General features: G+C 46.0%; 6 protein-coding genes and 1 long non-coding RNA gene across 10 annotated transcripts; 2 read left to right on the top strand and 5 right to left on the bottom strand.

Annotated features, from left to right (window-relative positions):
* Nucleotides 1-673: 673 nt before the first annotated feature.
* Nucleotides 674-2,440, bottom strand: Ahcy (adenosylhomocysteinase). The gene is made up of 4 exons (XM_069048762.1): nucleotides 2,279-2,440; nucleotides 1,984-2,174; nucleotides 1,551-1,892; nucleotides 674-1,493 (listed from the first exon to the last, which is right to left on the bottom strand). The coding sequence occupies exons 1-4, from the start codon at nucleotides 2,301-2,303 to the stop codon at nucleotides 753-755; spliced, it is 1,299 nt and encodes a 432-aa protein (XP_068904863.1). The 5' UTR covers nucleotides 2,304-2,440; the 3' UTR covers nucleotides 674-752.
* LOC138131640 (deubiquitinase OTUD6B) lies at nucleotides 2,355-3,793 on the bottom strand. Of its 2 annotated transcripts, XM_069048767.1 has the most exons (2): nucleotides 2,854-3,793; nucleotides 2,355-2,490 (listed from the first exon to the last, which is right to left on the bottom strand). In XM_069048767.1, exons 1-2 carry the CDS (start codon nucleotides 3,647-3,649, stop codon nucleotides 2,486-2,488), a joined length of 801 nt encoding a protein of 266 aa, XP_068904868.1. In that variant the 5' UTR covers nucleotides 3,650-3,793; the 3' UTR covers nucleotides 2,355-2,485. The 2 variants fall into 2 exon arrangements, with proteins under 2 accessions (XP_068904868.1, XP_068904867.1); XM_069048766.1 differs by lacking the exon at nucleotides 2,355-2,490 and having other exon boundaries at nucleotides 2,579-3,793.
* Nucleotides 3,794-3,816: 23 nt separating this feature from the next.
* LysRS (Lysyl-tRNA synthetase) lies at nucleotides 3,817-5,984 on the bottom strand. Of its 2 annotated transcripts, none has more exons than XM_069048761.1 (2): nucleotides 5,823-5,984; nucleotides 3,817-5,619 (listed from the first exon to the last, which is right to left on the bottom strand). In XM_069048761.1, the coding sequence occupies exons 1-2, from the start codon at nucleotides 5,855-5,857 to the stop codon at nucleotides 3,933-3,935; spliced, it is 1,722 nt and encodes a 573-aa protein (XP_068904862.1). In that variant the 5' UTR covers nucleotides 5,858-5,984; the 3' UTR covers nucleotides 3,817-3,932. The 2 variants fall into 2 exon arrangements, with proteins under 2 accessions (XP_068904862.1, XP_068904861.1); XM_069048760.1 differs by lacking the exon at nucleotides 5,823-5,984 and adding an exon at nucleotides 5,673-5,816.
* A 391-nt stretch (nucleotides 5,985-6,375) lies between these two features.
* Nucleotides 6,376-7,377, top strand: bonsai (28S ribosomal protein S15, mitochondrial). The gene has a single exon (XM_069048768.1). The coding sequence runs from the start codon at nucleotides 6,520-6,522 to the stop codon at nucleotides 7,342-7,344; it is 825 nt and encodes a 274-aa protein (XP_068904869.1). The 5' UTR covers nucleotides 6,376-6,519; the 3' UTR covers nucleotides 7,345-7,377.
* Nucleotides 7,378-7,400: 23 nt separating this feature from the next.
* Nucleotides 7,401-10,582, bottom strand: LOC138131639 (ribonuclease H2 subunit B). The gene is made up of 4 exons (XM_069048765.1): nucleotides 10,325-10,582; nucleotides 9,897-10,127; nucleotides 9,692-9,846; nucleotides 7,401-9,625 (listed from the first exon to the last, which is right to left on the bottom strand). The coding sequence occupies exons 1-4, from the start codon at nucleotides 10,407-10,409 to the stop codon at nucleotides 9,134-9,136; spliced, it is 963 nt and encodes a 320-aa protein (XP_068904866.1). The 5' UTR covers nucleotides 10,410-10,582; the 3' UTR covers nucleotides 7,401-9,133.
* A 176-nt stretch (nucleotides 10,583-10,758) lies between these two features.
* On the bottom strand, nucleotides 10,759-20,223 carry kto (kohtalo). Of its 2 annotated transcripts, none has more exons than XM_069048757.1 (18): nucleotides 18,934-20,223; nucleotides 18,619-18,882; nucleotides 17,722-18,104; nucleotides 17,498-17,668; nucleotides 16,667-17,447; nucleotides 16,281-16,614; nucleotides 16,006-16,210; nucleotides 15,815-15,955; nucleotides 15,327-15,679; nucleotides 15,158-15,196; nucleotides 13,801-14,062; nucleotides 13,024-13,749; nucleotides 12,757-12,969; nucleotides 12,469-12,702; nucleotides 11,988-12,339; nucleotides 11,727-11,938; nucleotides 11,305-11,464; nucleotides 10,759-11,254 (listed from the first exon to the last, which is right to left on the bottom strand). In XM_069048757.1, exons 1-18 carry the CDS (start codon nucleotides 20,024-20,026, stop codon nucleotides 10,872-10,874), a joined length of 6,306 nt encoding a protein of 2,101 aa, XP_068904858.1. In that variant the 5' UTR covers nucleotides 20,027-20,223; the 3' UTR covers nucleotides 10,759-10,871. The 2 variants fall into 2 exon arrangements, with proteins under 2 accessions (XP_068904858.1, XP_068904859.1); XM_069048758.1 differs by having other exon boundaries at nucleotides 15,845-15,955.
* A 133-nt stretch (nucleotides 20,224-20,356) lies between these two features.
* Nucleotides 20,357-21,254, top strand: LOC138131643 (uncharacterized). Its single transcript, XR_011159867.1, has 3 exons — nucleotides 20,357-20,611; nucleotides 20,666-21,060; nucleotides 21,111-21,254. It is a non-coding gene; the product is annotated as an uncharacterized lncRNA (long non-coding RNA).
* The last annotated feature ends 638 nt before the right edge of the window (nucleotides 21,255-21,892 follow it).

The raw sequence follows: 21,892 nt of genomic DNA, 5'->3' as shown, positions 1-21,892 counted from the left end.
CGCTGGTTTTACTCGCGTTTTAAATTGGCTCACTCATGTCAAAAAAATCCCAATTTACATACGAACTCGTTAAAAAAACTAATTATGAATGAAAAATTTTATAATAGCGTTAAAAAATGACACGCTACGGCACTTTTTTTAACGCAAAATCCGTACAAAAATGAACCGCTATGGCACTTTTTTAACGCTTCTTGGGCGATTCAAAAATCACATATTTTATGAACGCAAACGAATGAAAAAACTTGCGCTTTTTTTGACGGACGTTAAAAAAATACATTTCATTTTAATAACATGGAATAAAACTCCAATCTAAAAGTCGTTTAAGCCTATCATGACCTCTCAAAACTATTCAAATCTAGTGAAGCTTCAATGCCACATTACTCCCTTCTATCAAACCCACCCGAGCCCCTCCAAACCCCTTAATGATTTTTACAACGCACAACTTCCATCGCGTTGTGCGTGCACACTTCCAATTATTTCTCAATTTTATTTATCGCTTTTTTAACAGTTTAGATTACTCAGAACAAATAATAAATTCGCCAGACATTAAGATAAAATGGTAATCTCATCAAAATCCTTTGTTTATTCTCGCTTCACTACAACCGGCGACCTCGCCAAAATCTCGCCACCCAATCATCGGGACAGTAGGGTTGCAAAAATAACAAACGACATGTTTAGCATAGCTGAGATTATTTACATAAAAATTATAAGTACAGCACATCCATAACTGTGGAATTCCGCTTACAACAATCTCAATATCTGTAGTGGTCGGGTTTGAACGGGCCATTAACAGGCACTCCCAGATACTTGCTTTGCTCGGCCGTCAACTTGGTCAACTTAACCCCCAAATGGTCCAAGTGCAGTCGCGCCACCTCCTCGTCCAGAACCTTGGGCAACATGTGCACCCCGACCGAGTACTGTCCAGGCTTAGTCCACAGCTCGATTTGCGCCAAACACTGATTGGTGAAGGAGTTGGACATGACGAAAGACGAGTGTCCGGTGGCGCAGCCCAGGTTGACCAACCGCCCCTCGGCCAGGACGATGACATGGTTGCCGCTGGATAACAAGTAGCGGTCCACTTGCGGCTTGATGTTGGTTTTGCTCTTCGCGTTCTTCTCCAACCAGCTGACGTCGATCTCGCAGTCGAAGTGGCCGATGTTGCAGACGATGCTGTCGTTGCGCATGTGGAGGAAGTGTTCGCCGCGGATGATGTCTTTGCAGCCGGTCGTCGTCACGAAGATTTGTCCTTCTTTGCTTGCCTCGTCCATGGTCGTGACTTCGTAGCCTTCCATGGCGGCTTGCAAAGCGATGATCGGGTCGATTTCCGTGATCAGGACGCGACCCCCGAAGGCGCGAAGGGATTGGGCGCAGCCCTTGCCCACGTCGCCGTAACCAGCGACAACGCATACCTTGCCCGCGAGCATTATATCAGTGGCGCGCTTGATACCGTCGATGAGAGATTCCCTGCAGCCGTACAGATTGTCAAATTTGCTCTATAAAAATTAACTTTTATTTTTTTTTATTTACAAAAAAATAAAAAAAAATAATACTTTTGTGACGGAGTCGTTGACGTTGATCGCGGGAACCTTGAGGGTGCCCTCCTTGAACATTTTGTACAAATTGTGGACCCCAGTGGTGGTCTCTTCGCTGATCCCGCGGCAGTCTGCCAAGTACTGAGGGTACTTGGTGTGCACCAGATTGGTGAGGTCGCCGCCGTCGTCGAGAATCATGTTGAAAGGTTTGCCGTCGGGGAAGACGAGCGTTTGCTCGATGCACCAGATGTACTCCTCGTCGGTCTCGCCCTTCCAGGCGTAGACGGGGACCCCCGTCTTGGCGATAGCCGCCGCCGCGTGATCTTGGGTGCTGAAGATGTTGCAACTTGACCATTGAACCTGGACAATTTGAATTTCACATGTTAGGTCAAAAGTTTATCTGTGACACAATAGGTGACTTAAAAATAGAACCGCACAACACGATTCTTACCTCGGCGCCTAGCTCTTTCAAGGTTTCGATCAGGACCGCCGTTTGGATCGTCATGTGCAAACAGCCGGCGATTTTGGCGCCCTTCAAGGGCTTCTCACCTCCAAATTGTTTCCGGAGGCTCATCAAGCCGGGCATCTCGTTTTCGGCCAAAGAAATTTCCTTGCGACCCCAGTCGGCCAACTTTAAATCGGCTGTAAGAGGTCATGATAAGAATGCGACAAAATCAAGGGGGCCTTAATTTATTCGATCAAACAAGCAACAACAATGCTAGTACAAGAAATGGGGGTCGACTTACCAACTTTAAACGGTGGCTTCGACATTTTTGTTGTTTTAAACTTAAATTAAACTGTTTTCGGCGATTTGATTTCTAACCTAAAAAAGCCACGAGCTTCACGGTCAACCGGCACCAACCCACTGAGATTGCGCAAACGATTCTTCCAAATTTATACGGTCTCGATTCAGGACCGTATTCCCTTTATTCTAGTATTGTACTTGTACATCTTTATCCTTAAAAATATAGGTAATTAAGTAATAGGTAAGATGAAAATTGTAGGTTAGGAAGACGTGAAGAAGCAAAACAAATGAAAAACGTGTGTGTGTTTGACACTTATGATAAAATTTTATTGATTTGATTAAAATCACTCGTTTACTGTTTTACACCTTTAGAATAATAAACAGGCGTCAGTTCAGTAAGGTCTCTTGCGTGAATCAGAGAGCTCGGTTGAAATACCGCGCCGAATTCTGCCAACCAATCAGGAGGCAGATTTCGGGCGCGAGATTCAAATATTCTTATGTCTAAAATGAACAGCGGCAGTGTTTATTCGTCTTGTTCGTCGTCGCAGGCAGCAACAGTCGAGTTGTAATGCTCACCTAACCGATATAAATGTCTGTGGTACGCTAGGATTAATTCTGGTCCCTGGAAATTTTCGCCCTGTATCGTCGGTGGCCCGTTGGCTTGAACAACCTTAATCGGACACTCTAAAATATTGGATAACGCCCTGAGCTCCAACTGACCGCCCCACAACTTCGTCGTCGCCACTTCCTTGCAGTAAGACTCGAAGTATTGCTCACTAACAGTTTCGTCAGATTCGTTATACATGAACGGCAGAAACTCGTCTTTGTGTTCGCGCATGAATTCCGCCGTCAGCTTCCTCAGTTTCGGCACGGTGAAAGTCTCCCTGCCGCTCGTCTCCAACTGATGGTTCACGGCGCAGTATAAACAGTTCCCATCAGCTGGGATGTTGTGCAACTGCAAACCAATTTTTTTCAGGACTTCTTTCAACGCGTTCATTTCTAGTGTCCGCGGCCCCTCTTTGTTTTTCTCCGCTTGCTCTTGAATCCTCTTTTCACGCTCTCTTTCCTCTTGGGCTTTTTTGTTCCGGCGCCTGCCGGCTCTCGATGTGCGAGTGTTCGATGGCTCGTCGACGTTGTTCGCTTCTTCGGTTGCGGGTTCGTCCACGTCGTTAGGGTTGACCGCTTGCAGTTCGGATGATTGTCTCGCGTCCAGTTCTTGTTCGAGTCGGACGATCTCCTCCGCCACTTCCTTTTTCTTCTTCTTGTCGCCTTTTGTGACACTTTTTTTTAACGACTGGATTTTTGATTGTAGATCTTTTCGCTCTTGCTTGTGCTTTTTCACCAGTTCGTCTTCGTTTACCTCTACGTCCATTTTGAATAAACTGTTATTCACCAATAATTAAAAATTAACTCTCGGTTGGGCTGTGGCGATTTTTAGGTTAGAAATTGCAATGTGACAGCTCTGAGCTCTCACCCGAGAGTACGTTCACAACTACAGGGCAACCCAGTGGCCGCGTTCCAAACCAAAACACAGTCGAGTCCAACTGACTTCACTTCTTATGGTTTATTAAACTGATTGACAGTCAAGTGTACAAATTCCCTACTGTACTTAAATAAATTACCGAATCTTAAATAAAAAAGACGTTTTATTTATCTTATGGTGTTGCTTGTTCTGGCTGTTCTTCATCCTTGTTCTTATTGGGATCGTCGGGCTTCATCGCGGGGAACAATAAAACCTCTTTGATGTTGTTATTGTCGGTAAGAAACATCGTCAATCTGTCGATCCCCATTCCCCAGCCTCCAGTCGGGGGCAATCCGTACTCCAACGCTGTACAGAAGTTCTCGTCAATCAATTGGGCCTCGTCATCTCCCGCTGCTTTATCTTTGGCTTGTTCCTCAAACCTCTGTCTTTGGACCATCGGATCGTTCAATTCTGTATACGCATTGCACACCTCTTTCTTCATCATGAACAATTCAAATCGTTCAGTCAGTCCGGGAGTGGATCTGTGCCATTTAGCCAACGGACTCATCATCTGTGGGTGTTCTGTGATAAAAGTGGGATTGATACATTCCTCTTCTATGAATTCTCCCACCAACTTGTCCAAAAGACGCGCGGACGTCCTAGGACTTGGACACTCGATATTGTGGGCAATACAAAGATCGCTAAGGAATTTATTGGCAGCTTCTGAAGATAAATCTTCGGGAGCTGGGAACTTGACTTTGAGGATCTCCTCGAGAGTGGGGATCATCGGGATACGTTTGAAGGGAGGCGTAAAATCAATTTCCACCTCTTCTCCGTCGGGACCGTCTGGATGGTACTTAATTTTGTAGGAACCGTAGATACTGCGCACCATTCCTGAGACGAGTGCCTCAGTGATGGAGATCAAGTCGTGGTAGTCCGCGTAAGCCATGTAGAACTCGCACGTGGTGAACTCTGGATTGTGGGTCAAGTCGATACCTTCGTTCCTGAACTGCCGCCCGATCTCGTAGACGCGGTCCAGCCCCCCTACCACCAACATCTTGTGGTACAATTCGGGGGCCACCCTCATGAACAAGTCCATGTTGAGCTCGTTGTGATGCGTGATGAACGGCTTGGCCGTAGCACCCCCGGCTATCATGTTCATCATCGGCGTCTCGACCTCCAGGAAGCCCAACTCGTCGAAGAACCGCCGAACGTACGAGATGATCTTCGCCCTGACCTGGAACACATCGCGGACCCGATTGTTCAAGATCAAGTCGAGATAACGCTGTCGGAATCGCGTCTCTTTATCTTTGAGACCGTAGTGAAGATGGGGCAACATGTGCAGACAAGGCGACAGCAGCTTGATTTTCGTCGGCATTATCGACAGCTCCCCCTTCTTCGTCTTCGTGGGGACTCCCTCGACGCCGATGATGTCCCCACGTCGGATCTTCCCCGTGTCTTCGGCGAATTTGTCCTCGACGCCGTAACTTCTCGCCGTCGCCATCACTTGCAGCTTGGTGCCTTCGCCGCGCAAGTCGTAGAAAATTAATTTGGCGCCGGACTCTCGGATGGCGTGAACGCGTCCGGCCACGCTCAGGTGGTCCTTCTCCGCCACCTCTCCATCCTTCAGATTGGCATATTTCTCGATGAATTCTTGCAACGAGGTGGACACGTGGAATTTGTGCGGATATGGGTGGTGATCGCCGCCCAACGCTTTCAGGTTGCTGACGGCTTGCGTGCGCAGTTTGAAATACTCGTTCGGGGTGATGTCCTCTTCAGATTCTTTCTTCTCTTTGGGTTTGGTTTCCGCCGGCTGCTGCGCGACCTTCTCCGCTTTCTCTTTGGCTTTTTGTTCGGCTTTCAGACGCCGCTTCAGCTCGCTGCAAGTAACAATAAATCTTTTATTAGTTCGACGTACGCGTGAGCCACGTACCTTTTAGCTAACTGAGAAAATTTCAATAATCTCGGGCGAAGGAGACTGTTGAAAGTTTGCAACATTATGTGGGGCTATTGCACTATAACCTCAATTTGGCATTTCACGCAAAATCAAAAACAGTTTTTTGAAAATAAAGGTGGAACTTACTTCTTCGACAATTTTTCACCAATTGCATCAGCCATTCTCGCTTGTCTTTGTCCCACTAATAATGCGGCTTAACCTATTCCGGCTCCTGCTCCGGCCACGTTCTCGTGCAATAAAGTAATAAAAATGTTAGACGAAGAAGACACTAAAAGTAACAAAGAGAGACGACTCTAAAAGTAACACATGGACTTTCAGTCCACCAACTTAAAGACAGGGACAATTTATGGGCCATTGGTGAAGGTTGGCAACGCAGAAGATTTAAGCTTGGCAATGTGTTTTAAGATTTGGCGCCAAAACCCAAAAATAAAATAATATTGCCATAACGTTAGTTTCTGGCAAATTAACACAATTGATTTATTGGACATAATAACCAATAATGGATCTGTCATAAATATGACTTTTGTAATGTGACTAAATTAAAGATGCTTTTACACATGCATAGCTTGATTTTGTTAGTTTTTTTTTTATATATCGGGCGTTAAAATGAATTCCTGGGTCCTTGGCTGGGAGCGTGGGAATTGGAAACCTGTGATAAAAACTGTCAATCTCAATTGTTTTGCCTATATAGGTATTTTTGCCTAGTGTAAATTGACAGTTGTGTTGTAACAGAATAGGCTGTTGATTCCATAATTTATGGAAATAATTTAGGAATTGTAATAATCGGAACCGTGTCGACTTCGTTAAGGGTCTTTCAGTGAAGATGAATATCACTCGAAATGTTCTCAACATAGCTCGTTACGTGTCGCCGAGCAACCTAACCTTAAAACATTCTGGTTGTCGATCTTACGCGTTCAAGAGCGATTTAAAAATAAAATGGGTTCGTCCGGAAAAGATTCCTTGCATCAGACCAGAGAAAAGCGGCGATCTCGAATGTGTCCCCAAAATCGACTTGAGTCAACCCCAACTGTTGTTCCGCGAATCCAAAGAACTTGAAACCGCCGACGAAACGGTGAAGAAACTGTTTTCTTTAGAATACGCCCCACGGAGAAAACTCACGCAAGCCTACTTTCAAGACATGAAGGAAATAGTTAAAAGACATCCCTTCGATGTGGGTTCAGTTGAGGTGCAAATTGCTAGATGGACAGGCATTATTAGGGCTTATCAGGAGTTGATGGAGCGGTTTCCGCGGAACAAACGGATGAAAGTGGTTTTGAAGGAGTTGATAGACAGGAGGAAAAAAAAGTTGAAGTATTTGCGGCGTTGGGATTACAAAAGGTTCGAGTGGTTGCTGGAGACGCTAAATATCGTGTATAAACCACCACCAAATCATTTCCATTGGGTCACGAGAAAGGAGTCGCTGCGCAAGCTCACCGACAAATACTGCGAAAACATCAAGCAGGAGCGACTGGAAACTTACAAACAAATGTTGCAAGCTGAGCAACCTGTGTTTTTGCAGGAGAAAATCAGGGCGCTGGAATTTATGAGAAACGAGCAGCAGGAGTGCGGGGTGGAAGTCACCGTGACGGATGAAGAGATAGAAGCAGTTAGAAAACAACTACAGGACTTGGAGAAGGACAAGTTGTAGTTTTTTTTTAGTCAAATAAAACAGTGTTTTGGATGAGGTCTTTCAAACAATTTCCCTTCGTTTTCCGTGTATATTTTCAATACATATATCACATACACATAACGACGAAAATGCAACAATAAAAATCCTAATCTAGAAAAGTCACATATACATACAAGTGAAAATACATAATAAAAAAATAAAATGTTTATTACATGTATCTACCTTATTATTGATCTTTTTTTTCATGAAGTATTGCCATCTAAACTAATTGAGAAACATTGCTTCACCGTACTTGTTACATTGATCTAACATTCACTATTCGCTATAAGAGAATCAGTCATTTCTTTTTGACCTTATAGGAACAAATTTCTTGGAGTTTTTATCTCATAAAACCTCGTTTTCAAAAATCAACGCTAAATCATACGTACAACGTTAATTTGCACAGCAAATCGATCCACAACGGAAGGAGAAACCGACATTTTTCAATGTGAAGATATTTAAGGAAACAAAAACAGCTTTCAAGATATTGCACTCCACGAAAACGGAATACGAAAAAAAAAACAATGGACAAAATTTACGTCAGAAGCGATCAAATATGGTATTGAATAAATTGTCTGGCGTCAAATTTATCCGCAACATATCTGTAAAGCGCCCCCTGACTAGCGAGAAGACAGTAAAGTAGAGTGGGTCTTAGAAATTCGTAGGTGAGAAAACGATGACTTAAGAGGCAGGTCTTTGCTTTATTCGGCGGTCAAAAATGACAGGATTTTCTCAATGACAAAACAACGAAATCCCAGTTTCACAAACAGCAAAAAATCCAAGTAGCTCAATGCAACAATAAACAGATTTCTGAGTTGTCTTGATGTATTGTCTGCCTTACGCCAAAGTGTCGAGTTGATCCGGCAGAGGGCGTTTCACAATTTTTAAAATAAAAATGTCAAGAGACCTACTGCGAGTGGCAAATTAAGTATCACACTTAAATTAATACTGATCGACGTTGTGGCGGTGCGAGTGGAAAATGTGGGTCGGGAAGAGCAAATTGAAACGAAAACTAACGAAGAAAACACAACAATCAATAGACAAACAAAGAAAAGTTGGTCGATATCATGACATCTTCCTAAATCGACTATGACTCTCGTTCGATTAACAATGGAGGACACAGTTTTTATCCTTAATCTTATCCTAGATGATTTCGTTAAGTCACTCGAATGACATTCGTGTTAGGACCGGACTTGTACGCTCCGAGGCCTACCTTGTTAAGTAATTATGGGCGGAGCAAAAAATCTACGTGTCAAAGATGCGATCACGTGATATGTATTTTTGATTCGACAGGATCGGTAAAAACCGTGTTCTTCACCAGTTGCGTTCGTCTAAAACGAGATAACAAGCCAAAATTTACACCTAGTACTTCTGGAACACCTGTATACAATAATTAAAATAAGCCTAATAAATTCCAAACTTGTATGAAAATTCTTTGATATACTTTTTACATAAAAAGGCCATGTATTTCACTTTTTATAGCAATATTTTTTACTAACGCGTAACTTTAACATGAGTTTTATGTCCGCGACGACCGATTCGGACAAAGTTTCTTCTTGTTTTTTTGATTGAACTGTACACAAGTTTCGAACGGAGATGAGCAATTAGTACCTAATTAACGCTAGAGTCCCTATTTGAGAAAATTTACAACTTTGCCCTTAATGTAAAACTCATCCAAAAGTAAATACCTCGTCAAGCAAAACAAAACAATGAATCCTGGAAATTGACCTAGACATTTCACGACCGAGACCTCACCTCCGGCACCCTTTTAGGTCTTCTTAAAGAAAGAACTTATAGTTTTGCTCCCGCTGGCCGCCTTGGACCGGGCCTTGTCCTTGGCGGTAATCCCCGGCGTTTTCGTCGTCTTCTGCTCGGGCTTGCTCAGGTCGAGGACGTTCGAGGTGCTGCTCTTGTTCTCCTCCTCGACTTTCGTTTTTTTCGCGTCGCTCGCCGAGTAAGAGTTCGTGCTTTTACGTTTCAGGTTAAACTGGGGATCTTCGGGCAGATTTAGGAATTTCAGGAGTTTTTGGCTAAGATCGTCCATCAGGTATTCGGACACGATCCCGTGGGCGTACCGCAAATACGAGTCGGCGTCCGACGAGTCCGATTTCGACGATTTCACGAACGTCGCGGACATCGCGCCGGACCCCACGTGGATGTTCTTCTGCTTCAGGATCTCCGCCACGCGCTCGGTCTTCTTCTTCAGCCACGACAGGGTCTTGTCTTCGTTGTACTTGTACGCCACGAGTTCCTCGTCGCCCTGCGCAAAGTTCATCGTAACCCACTCACACACCCCAACAAAGCTACTTTTTTCCCATTCACTCACCATTCCTGGAGACACTTTTCTGTCGGCTATGAGATTCAGGTATTTGAGTCCGCTAGATTTCAGTAACCTCTCCGTCTCCGGGAAATCGTCATCTCGCAGAAGCTGCTCCAGAGGTGCCGCTTGATTGACACAGTATCTTCTCAAGTATGGTAGTACTAAAATTGACGTGTTCAGCCACAAATTGCGATTATCGTCGCGTGCCTACCTAAAAATATGGGGTCTATTGGGGTCGACAGCTGCATTTTGCCGTCGCTTTTGACAGACTCGTCGATGAACCACGAACGCTTGGCTTCATTGTACGTAAGAATTTCCTGTACAGAGTTGTTGGCGGGGGAAAATAGAAAAACGGCCGATTCTCCCGTGTTCGGGTGTCTCAACGTGACGATATCCGGGGTCCCTGTGCCCGTGTACTGGTCGCTCAGCTCCAGAGCCTCCCCTGGACAGACGCAAAAAATGTAAACAAACCTCGTTTTGCTCAAAATTCGTGAATGAAACGTTCGTTTTGGGGCCCGATCGCGAGCTCGTCGATATCGAGTTTTTACATGGGCAATAAGAACAAAAGGCGCCAATAGAAAGAACGGGGAAAAACTACAAAGAGAACAAAACAACCGCTACCAAAAAATGCTTTTTTACCCTTGAGCAGGAAAACCCAGGAGTTCGCTGGTTGTTGGAGGTTCGTTTTGATACACTTTTTCGGTGAGGCCTTAACGCGAGGCATCTTCACGTTAACCCAGTTCGCAAATGGTTCGGCTGGAATGATTTATTTTTAACAGGAGACAGCCATCACAGACGCCCGGTTAAATTTCACAGTTCACACTAAAATGACAGTTCTGCATAAATTAAAATCAGGTTGGTAACACTCTTCATCATTTTCATAATAACACAGCAGACCAAGTGCTTTCACGACATGTGACAAATTAAAATTCGCATTTGCATTCAAATGGACGACTCTAAACGGGCACCTGGGATGCGCGCCAGCCCTGCGCACCTCCAGTGGCGTCGCAGAAAAAAATTGAGCGGGAACAAACGTTTATTTATTTATTATCTCCACTCAAACGACACTCCAATCATTGTAAATATATTTATTTACACTTTTATACATAAACAACATTTTAATGAAAATACTCCACTCGACTACCACGTTCCGGGATAATACTCAAGACTCACGACGGACCCACGTTTACATGTTGTACGGTGGCGGCTGGTGCTGGTACGGATTGGGGTTCATCTGTCTCTGCAACTGCGCCATAATGGCCGGCGGCGGCTGCGTGCCCTGCGGCCCCCCTTGTTGTTGTTGCTGCTGCTGCTGCTGTTGCAGCGCCAGCATCTGCTGCCGCATTCGCTGCTGTTGGAATTGGTTTTGCTGCGTTTGAACCCCCGGTTGCATTCCTTGGGGCGTTTGCCGCGTGTACGGGGGCGCCGGTCCGCCTTGCGCCCCCATGCCGCCCATCGTGTTCATGTTAGCGTTCATCGTGACGTTTGGCGCTTGCTGCAAGTACTGGGAGCGCGGGTTCTGCGCCATGGCGCGGTAGTCCGGCTGGGGCGGCCTGGGTTGGCCGAAGCCTTCGACAAAATCTCAAAATCAACGATCGTTATTTAATCAACACATTTACCTTGTTGCTGGCCTGCGAACATGTTGGGCTGGCTTCCTTGCATCATCTGCTGCCCTGGCTGCATGTTGTTCTGCATCATGGTGCTGGGGGTGCCGGCGTAGTTGCCGTAAGACTGGTTCATGCCGCTCTGCATGGTGCCGTACTGCTGCGGAAACATATTCTAGAAAAACAAATTATTTTTCAATTCTCCCGATTCGTCCTGCGTCCATTTTACCATGTTGGTGGTTTTACGCGAAGGGGTTGACTAACACGAAAATTTCTTCGTACCGGCTTGTTGATCCAAATTTTCAAACGAGAGATTTACAAAATTTTGAAATGGATTTCTACTGTCATAACTGTTTAATTTGTTTACATAGAAAAAGCAAAACAAAACCAGCTGGCAGACTAGATTCCGGTTAATTTTTTTCAACTTTTTCACTGACCTGGTTCTGCTGGATGGCTCCGGGATGCTGCTGCCGCATCGGCTGTCTCGGAAACTGTCGCATCGGCCCGTAATTGGCGGCTTGCGGGCCCGGTCCTTGCGGGTTTTGCCCCCCAGGTCCCATGAACTGATTAATGGGGTGTCGCGACCGCAGCAGATTAGAAAGCGCCTGTTTGGACTGATTAATCTGTTGGGGTCTTTCGAAGCGGTTAACTGCAAACACCAGAAATAGCGCCGGTCACGACTTCACAACCGCCCTCACCGTTCGCCATCTGTGGCGGGTAGTACCCCGGCTGCTGCTGCTGTTGTCCGTACCAGTGCTGCTGGTTGTTGGCGTTGGCGTACTGCTGCCCCTGCTGGGGCATCCCCGGTCCTTGGGCGTACCCCGGCATGTTGTGCATCTGGGGGTTGGGGCCCGGCACCTGCATGGACATCCCGGGCTGTCCTTGGGCCATCTGCGGCTGGTTCATGCCCATCGCGTTGACCGGCAGCTGGCCGGGAACGGCTTTCGGCTTGCGGGGTCTCCGCTGGCCCTTGCCGCGACCCTTGCCCACCGCCGCCGGGCTCTGGTCCACTGAGGAGGGGGTGTCGGCCTTCAGGTCACAGTCCTTTAGCTGAAGGTTACACCGTACACAAATCTACACACTCAGTTGTTTAGTGCTCAAGGATTCCATTCGAGTTTTAGTCGAGCACATCGTTCAGCACCAATTTACAATCAAAGGGGAGGGAATGTGCAGACTAACCGGTTTGTCGGGGACGGGTTCCAGGTCCTCGGGGGGCAGAGGCGGAGGATCCAGGTAGTGCGAAGCCGGCCTCTGGAGATTGTGCGTGTGGTATTTGAGCAGACGGTGAGTGTCCTCGCAGGATAACGGCTTGCGCTCCAGCCTGACGGCGCCGAACCAGGCCCACGATAAAGGCGCAGGATTCTTCATTCCTTCCAGAATGTCCCAGCTGCTCACTTTCTGCTTGTCCGTCACCTAAACGACACCACAACTCACCATTTAAATTTTACAAAATCCTACACAACTTGCTTGAAAGCCGTGCTTCTTGTCCAAACTGTCGAAACTTATCTTGTTTCCCTTACTGTCGGTCACCCATCCTATCGGTTCCACCGCAATAACCTCCGTCACCGTCCTGGGCAGCGGAAGAAGTTGTCTGATGTGCTGCAGAGACGCGTTGTGCCTCTCCCCAACTTCCTTCTTCAGTTTCTTCATCAGATTCTGATACATCTTGCGGCCTTCGTCCTGCGGACACACTTACATCGTCCCGATTTCGTCTCTATAAAAATTGCAACCGACCTGACTGTCCGTGGCTAGAGCGGAATGTATCAAAGTCGCCAACATGTCAACGACAGTCGTGAAAAGCTCGCTGTGAGTGTGCAGATCGATCAGTCCATTGGTCACCAACTGAACCAGCAAGAGAGCCCAATCCGTCGTCGCCGAAGGATTCCTCTGGAACGCCTCGAAAACCCCTCCCATCAGAGCAAATCTCAGCTGCAAACCGTCGAGAGTCCTTTCGCTGTTGCATATGTCCTGTAAGTTGCCGTCACGCGCCAGTTGCACCAACTGGGACAACTGTTGGTGCAGAGAAGACAACAACCCTTCGCGTTGTCCTTCTTCCTGTCCTTTCAGACAAGTCAGGACTAGAGTCAAGAAGGGTTGATGGCTCAACAAGCTCTGACTCTCGCTGCTGCTTCGCCCTTTGCTTTTCTGTTCCCTGCACCAACCCCCGCTCTCGAGTACTTGTCCCGCCACCTTCAACACGCGTCCCTGTACTGCGCTCGGCAATTTCGACACTAGAGGCGCCACCAGCCATATCGAGTTCTGTTGCCGATTTTTCATTTCGGTTTTCTTCTCGTCCGATTTGGGCGAATTGTTCGAGGGACAGTTTAGCTGGAAAACATCGATGGCGGCTTTGGCCACGGTGTCCAACCACTGGGACAGCTCCTGCGAGTTGGCCGTGAACTGTCTGAACATGAGCTGGAGATCCAGCCAGGACATGCGCAGCGTCCACTGTTCCAAATTCTACCGACAGGACATTTAGGACTGCACAACAGGACCTTCTCGAGTACTTACTTCCAAAATGCGACTGATCATGCTCTTCTGGTCGAGCTCTTCGATGCTGGTACCGGCGTCCGGATAGCAAATCATGTGCAACAGTCTTTGCGCTTGGGAATGCGACAACAACGGGTCTAGAAGATTATCCGAGTCGCACAGTTCTTCGGGATGGCACAGACACCGCTCTAGCACCCACTGTTGCGAACATATCTCCCTCAACACGTGACAAGCGAATGCCGACAAAGAGGCCGTGCTTTCGGCATTTCCGGTACTCGATTGCCTACGGTAAAATGTGAGAGTTATCAACAATGACGTTTGTTATGCAGCTCCCACAGAAAGAACGTGGTGAGTAACGTTTATTATCACAAGTACATCGACGTATTCCCGGGGAAAAAATTAAAAAAACAAGTCGGAAAAATCTAAATGTAGTTATTTACAAAAAATTATTGACTAACAGCGAAAAATAACTTGACCAAAAAACAAAAATTCTGCGTCGGGAAGAAGCACACGGACTGGTTTTTTCCCATTTATGTTATGTCACGGCGGCCATGCACTTTATTTTTGCTCCCATTTTCTAATCGAACACTTAACAAATACAATCAACTATCGTTGTTATTTCATCATTTATAAATAAAATTGGTGGTAAAATACAAAGGATACTGTTTTATTTGAGGGCGGCTATGCTCTGTTGACAGCTGTCACATTTGACAGTTTTCCAACACTCTTGATTCAAACGTTAAATGATAATTATTGTACGACGCATATACAGTGTGTCTCAATAAAATCACAAACTTTTTTTGGCGAGAAAAACGTTTAGTACTTTTGTATGATATCTATCAAGAGCTAACACACCGTGTGCCCAATGTTCGTATGACTAGGTATGCTAGTAAGACGAGGAGCTGAGCTAACTATTAGAATTATGGTCAACATGCTTTTAAGCTAAATTTTAGGTTAGCATGCACATTCTACACATGAATATTGACTAGCACACCCGCCACTTTCCATTGCAGCCAAAATGAGAATGATTTTTTTTTTTTTGGTCGTCTCGGTGACTGGTCATCAAAGATAGTTGTGTGATAGTGACAAAGATAAAGTTCATGGCTTTCCCATAAAACGTGATCAAGTGGCCTCTCATTTCCAGACGGAACTGGTACTGTTGTGAGTACGAGGTCGTCATCGCTGGGAATAAGAGGTGAAACCAAAAACGTGAGATTAAGAGGAGAACATCAAGGTTGCTTAGACATAACCCCACCCTCGTACAAATTCGTGTCGGGTGTAAAGCAAACTGCGACCGGATCACAAAAAAAAAAAATGAATGTGCAAGCACAAGTGACACAATCAAAGCAAAGCTTATGATATTTAATCATCGACAAACCTATGGGCCGTCCTGGAGCCGCAGACCTCCATGTCTACCCTGACAGAACAGAAACAACCAATTTCAAATCAAATCGTCATAAAAATAACAAATCCCGTTAATAAATTAAAATGAAATAAAAAAGAAAAATGAACAAACAGACGCCGACACTGCGACACCGACAACTTACGCCAGATCCAGCGACGGTCCGTCGCCCCCGTTCAAGAGGTCGCTGGTGCCGAGGATGTGCGAGATGCTGAGTTCGGTGCCCTCGCGCGCCGTGGCGTCGCCCACGATCAGCACGGCCTTGAGAACTGCCAGCACCGGCCCCACGTGGATGTTGCGGTGGGCCGCCGCCAACAGGTGACGGTCGCAACTGAGACGCACCCCGAGAGGCGGCCTGGGGGCGGTCAGGGGAGGGGAACCAACAGAGTAGAGGCCGGGCTGGGGGCCCTCCGCCGTGCGGAACAGCCGCAACAAGAGGTGGCACGTGAGGCGCATGCCCCCTTCGGCCGCGCCGCTCCCGTTGTCCAGCGTTTTCACCTAAAATCAAACCGCGTTCGTGCGAAACCCCAACAAATTTAATTGAAAAGCGTAACGCAACGACGTTTTGACAATCGCGGATCTTTCGACTGGCAAAACAACGTTTTCGTCGGTCATTACAAAAGTTTTACTCACAAAAGCCGTATTGCGTGTTGAGAGATTTACCTTCAAAAGGCTGGGCAGGGCGACGCGACCCACAAAATCTTCCAAAGAGAAGCAGTGTCTGGCTATGAGGATGCAAGTGAATACAGCCAAAGCGTTGTGTATGCTGACGTCCTGAAAGAACAGTTGAATTCTCGCAGTTTCCAGTCGAACTGGAGACGTACCTGAATGTCCAGTTGCGCTAAAACGTCAGTGTAGTACCCGGGGTGGGCTATGGGGCAGCACAGCGCCAACAAAACTCCGAGCCACTCGGACGCCAAAGAGTTACAACAAGCGGTCATCTCCGCACACATGATCGCCAGATCGTTCAGTCTCTCGTTGTCCATCTCCCGACAGACATGGATCACAGCGTTGCTAACAAACGAGTATCTGAAAGTGGACAAGTCAAAATCGGGAGCGCTCCAGAGGTGCCACCTGAATCCACATTTCCACAAATTACCGATTATTGCCGCTTTCGTTCAACTGACGCGCCCAAGCGCTCTCGATCCGGCCGCCTCTCCTGGGATTGGCGAAGACTTCTTGCATGTACTGCGAGTTGTACACGTAGTTGCTGCTCGGCGTGGGTTGCAGGGCTGTGTAAAGCGCCTGTCGAATTTTAGGGTAGGCGTTACCGAACGTGTGCGGTATCGATTTCAACAGGCTGCAAGAAGAGTAGAGGTCGTAGAGGTGCGCCAAGATGCAGCGTTCGGCCGAGCTGCAATCTCCGGGGTTGCTGACGTGATTGACGACTTTGCACAACTCGACGAACACGGCGGAAGTCTGTTCCGGCGAGACTGAAATCGCACGATTTTCAAATGAACGACACGAGCCTCGGATAGAACTTACGCAACAGGCAACAGTGGTAGCGTCTCAACACCCCCACCACGTACAAACTCAAGGACGTCGTGTAGTTTCTGGTCAGGACCGAGTTCTTGTTGTAGAGTTGTGTCTCTACTTCAGGGAGTTCTTTCAAGATCTGGATGCAAACGTCGATCAGGCCGTAAATGTTCAAGGCCAACTCCATCAAGTCGAACAAGAACGCGACGTGTTCTTGGACGGGCAAATAATTCGAGTTTCCGGTGGCGAAAGAATTCAACATCTCTATAACGGTGACGCTGCACTGCCACGTGACCAAGTGCTGGTCGAAGTAGCTCAAGCTCTGACACTTCTGTGTGGTCGCTTCGAAATTGAACTCGTTGCGTGAATGTTTCTTGACTTTGCCGCCTTCAGCAACGTCGATGCTGAATTTCTTCGAGAACAGTTTGCAGATCTCTTTTGACATTTTCTTGACGGTGTGTCTCGCCTCGTCTCTCACTTTGCCCACTCCGTAGAGGAGGACGTGGCGTTGGTTGCAGTCGTGCTGCGAAAAGGGGTCGTCTTGGGAGAGGGGGAAGTGGGTGGTGTAGAGGAGGTGGCGCGAGGGTTTTATTTTGTGGTCGTTGTGGTCGGTCTCCATCGGGACGTGTCCGATGGAGGAGGGGACGTGGGAGTGGTGGCCGTGGTCGTGCTCTTTGGGGCTGTCCGGCACGTCCATCGAGTTCTGCTGGTCTTCCTTTATGTTTTGGAGGATCTTGTCCAGGTCGTGGTCGATGTTGGCGTCGTCGTAGTCCATGTTGTGAGAGTGGTCCTAACAAAACCTTTACAATTTTTTTTGGAAACAAAACCAACGAAAACAACCTCTAGTTTCGTGTGGTGCGACTGGTGACTGGTGCTGACCTCTGTGGTCTCTTCGTGGCCCAACAGGTCGCCTCTGGAGATCAGAGTGCACATGTAAGCGTCGTGGGAGAAGACATCTCTGCGGATCAACTCGGCAAAAAGATGCACCAAATTCGAGAAAGCTGTCTTTTTCTGGAAAAAACAAAGAAAACATTGAGATGTCATTTGTATCGCAATCAAAGCACCTGGGGGCAGTCGTCGGGAGAGGGTACGGGGGCGTCGCTGTCCAAAAACTTCATCAGCAACGACTGAAACATCGGAGGTCCGCCGGGTGTGGAACAATTTGAATCTTTGTCGTCCCCCGCTGTGGCTTCTTGGTCGTTGTTGGCGGTCGTATCGGACTGGCGGCGGTCCAACAGCGCCGCCACCGCTAACGCTCGATGTTCGCCTGTTCTCTCAGGGGACACCGCCCACTCGCACAACAATTTCACGACCGAGTTCTCTTGGTCGTTGTTGCCGCCAAAAACTTTAGTATACAGGGTGTCTAGGGAATTCGAGGAGTCCATTTTGTCGAAACGGTGGCGGTCTAGCGCGTCCAAAGCAGCCAAGACCCGATTCGTGATTGTTCCTGAAAGGTTGCACATCTTAACATGGTACAAAAGGCAACATTTACATCTACGAATGTATCACTTGGACACTTATAACAAAAAAATTACTGACCGAAATTTGACGGGGTTTTCACTAATAGATAGAGTGCTCTTTAGCGTCGGTTTTGGTAAAAACCATTGCACCGCCTCGCAAGGGGGCCGACAGTATCGAAGAAGTGACGCGAGTCGGAGAATGTTTTTCGCAAGCATTCGGGGCTGCACCGTAAAGTTCTGTTCGTTGATCTAAATTTGTACCAGTGACAAACAACAAATTTTTTTTATAGAAAAATATTTTTGATTTCATAATCACATAATCTCATTTATGCCTTTTTTTATACCTTGACAGCGTTGTAACCTCAATTAGATTTTTTCTCCCAAACACAACTTACACCACAACTTATACAATCTGTTTTTTTATTACAATATTATTTGTTTTTTCCCTGACCAGACATTGAAATAAAATACATTTTCAAATTTTTTACTGTTCCTAATTACCGGCAGATGACGCTTGCCACTTTTCCGTGCACCACCGTCCCTCCGCCCGCTTGCTCCTCTCCCTGATGCAGTGTTCTACATATTGCAACTGTTTCCTGTAGCTGTTCATGTCACATCTTGCTGCCATGGGCAAAGCTGAGGGTACCATGGGCAGAAGATCTAACGGAGATCCATGCCAGACGCTCCCAACGCCTGCGCCGCACCAAACCAGTGCGGTGGGACACTCCAGAGTGATGGTTTGTATAATCGATGATAACTGCAAGACTGAGAAAAAACTGTTTGACAAAAATAAAACAAATTAATCGAGCGTGATACCGATGTCACGATGATGGGGGCAATTCTGATACTCCAAAAGCGTGCTCTGCATGGGATTGGCCGCGGGAACTTCTTTCTTCTCTTTTTCGTTATCTTTCTGTTCCGTTTTCGTGCTCTCGCTCTGGGGCGAAGTGATCAGATTCGCTTCCGCGATGTTGCTCAACATGTAGCCGAGTTTTTTACAGCAGAGATGACCCAAGCGCCTTGACAACAGCTCGGACTGCGCAAACTCGTCCAAATATTGCAGACATAGAGGCAGGAGCAGGCGCAAAATCCCGTCGTCGGACGGCTGTGAGCGCATCTTTTCCAAAAGTTCCAAAATCCAAGCCAACACTTCCTGTCTGTCCATTAAGCCCTCTTCATACATGTACTTGAGCAACTGGACGCAATACAGCCAATGCCTCATTGCTAACTTCTGCTCTGTTTCTGTGGTTGCAGCTTGGGTCAATGAGGGATTTTGAGGTGGCTTATCAGATTGGGAGTAGTAGTCTTGCAGCTTCACGATTTGTTCTTTGAGAAACTTGAGTAAAGTCCCAGTCCATTCGGTGGTAGGGTCTGGCATCTGTCTCTTTTTGATTTTAGCTTCAGAAACTGCAACTGTGTAAGCCAAGCTGAGTTTGATAAACCATGCAGCTCTCATCATTGGGACTTGGTATTCACACAGCATTATGAAAATCTCTTCTTTCTTGTTAAAATTTGGCGCTTTTTTGGACAGGTGCATCAGTGGTTTGTTCCCTGCCAGATCCTTGAACCAAGTTTCTATTGCATTTTTTGTTCTGATTGTTGCAGGCCAGAAATTATCTTTGTGGTTGATTTGCTGTCTTTTTCTTCCAGAGTCAGGCAGCATACTCAGCTCCTCTTTGCGCGCTATGATGGCGTTGAAATAAGCGCCAACTTTGCTTGCCGAGACATTACAATTCCTTGCTGTCCCAAATTCATCACTGAGATGTGTCATTGTTGGAAAGCCATGTTTTACATTAACACTGGTCAATTCATCTTCTTTCTGCTTTGGCTCCTGCGGATATACGTCAGGAGGCCCGATCCGGGGCTTCTTTAGCGGCCGCTTTTCGTATAGCAAGCTACTGTTGAACATTTTTACAGAGGGCTATAAATCTGGCTTAAAAGTCAAATAGTGGCACTTTCTTTTCCTCTTTTTGAAGCGTACTAATCCAGTACGGTTTGTGAGATCGACTTCTCTACTTCAATGGCTTCATTTTCGGTTTTCAACTAGTGAGTAGTGACGTTTGTCGAAAAAAATCACTGTTATTTGTCGACTATACAACTGTCAAAGCACAAACACCGGCCATATTTAATAAATCTGTCAAAACAACAAAAAAATTGAAAAGTCCCTAACTACATAGCCGCGAATAGTGACAGTTCGAATCAATACTGCCAACAGGACCACAACGCACAACCACAGAACCTGCCAACCTGGACTCGCTCGTATTCTAACCTCGTAACTATCATCCGTTCTCGTAACTTAGAGTATCATCCGTGACTTAGAGTCTGCTTAGAGACTGTGCTTAGAGGCATAGATAAGCACGTAACTGTGTTTATTACTGTGGTTTATTCCTCTGTGCTGCAACGCTGCAGGGCTGCAGCATTACCGGTATGGCTGTGAACAATTCGATAGATCTTATGAGGGAAATTGAAAAACAATATCCTGATTTATATAACCGTAAGCACTTGATAATCGTATGTTTGCTTACTACGTATATTGAATTTATTTTAGCCCATCTACCAGCTTCCGTATGCTGTCTTCGACAAAATGATGACGACTATGATGAAAAATTAAAAAAAACATTTATGAGAACATGTCCCAAATACTTTCAAGTCAATAAAGTAAGAATGTATAAAGATATAAATAGTTGCCAATGCAGAGTGACATACTCATTAAAAAACAATGATGATCTGCCTGAAGAACCAGATTTGAAGCATTTAGTAAGTCTTCTTTTGAAGCATTCACCAATAAATACAGTTATCCTTAAAGAGCAAAGGTTACTAGAGCTACCGAAAAACATCATTGTACCATATGAAATATATTGTAAATGCCCAAAGAAGTTTTTTGATTTGGCTGCAAATCGACCACAAATGCAGCTGTTAACCGAAAAGTTCCAAATATTACAGGTAATTATTTCAAATCATAGGTATGCTTGGTTAATAATTTGAATTTCTAGGCATAAATGGAACTGTAGTTTATATTTTAATGTATTATTTCTAATTACCTTATGTTATTATTGTGTACTAAGTTCAGATCAAATGTTCAAATTCAGATGTATTTCTTTATTTTTGTTGTAAGAAAAATATAAATTTTAAAGCTACATAGTTTTTAAGTTATTTTTAAATGTGCTTCTTTAATATTTAGCGATTCAGCATTATTTTCCTCTTCAATCAAGACATTTTGTGACTGTTTCTCAATATAGGTATGTTACGATTCAAATTTCCTACAAAATCATTTTTCTAGAATATTTTTGAATGTTCCATTATCGTATGCACGACCCACGGTGATTTCCGTATTCGCCAAAAAAGCCCAAACGAGAGGGGCGAAAAACATATAATGGGAGAACCTGCACGAGGGGGAAAGAAGTTCACTACCTTTTGCTTTGGTTTTGAAGTGTTCAAGGGGAGTCTAGGGGGGTAATTAGTTGTGTAGTAGGTGTTGCTGTGGAGTCGATGAGTGCCGGTAGGGGCAAGGAATCTCCGGTGGATTCACGCGCGGACTGCGTATTTGCGGCTCCCCAACGCAAAGTCTCTTCTGGACCGAACGCGGGTCATCATCCCATTTCAGTTCTGCTGTCCATTGTCGTCCCCGAGGCTCTCCCAAAGGAACCAGGACTTCACTCGTCCTCGAGGAACTAGCCCCGGAAAAGCGGTGAAAAATCTTTGTATGTCGGTAATAGCCGCGACTTCCTCAAACGTTTTACTCTTTACCTAAACCCGGCAGCGTTAACACCACGTT

Source organism: Tenebrio molitor, chromosome 5 (assembly GCF_963966145.1).
Source record: "Tenebrio molitor chromosome 5, icTenMoli1.1, whole genome shotgun sequence".
In the NCBI taxonomy this organism is placed as follows: domain Eukaryota; kingdom Metazoa; phylum Arthropoda; class Insecta; order Coleoptera; family Tenebrionidae; genus Tenebrio; species Tenebrio molitor.
This window is presented reverse-complemented; position numbering and strand designations above follow the sequence as displayed.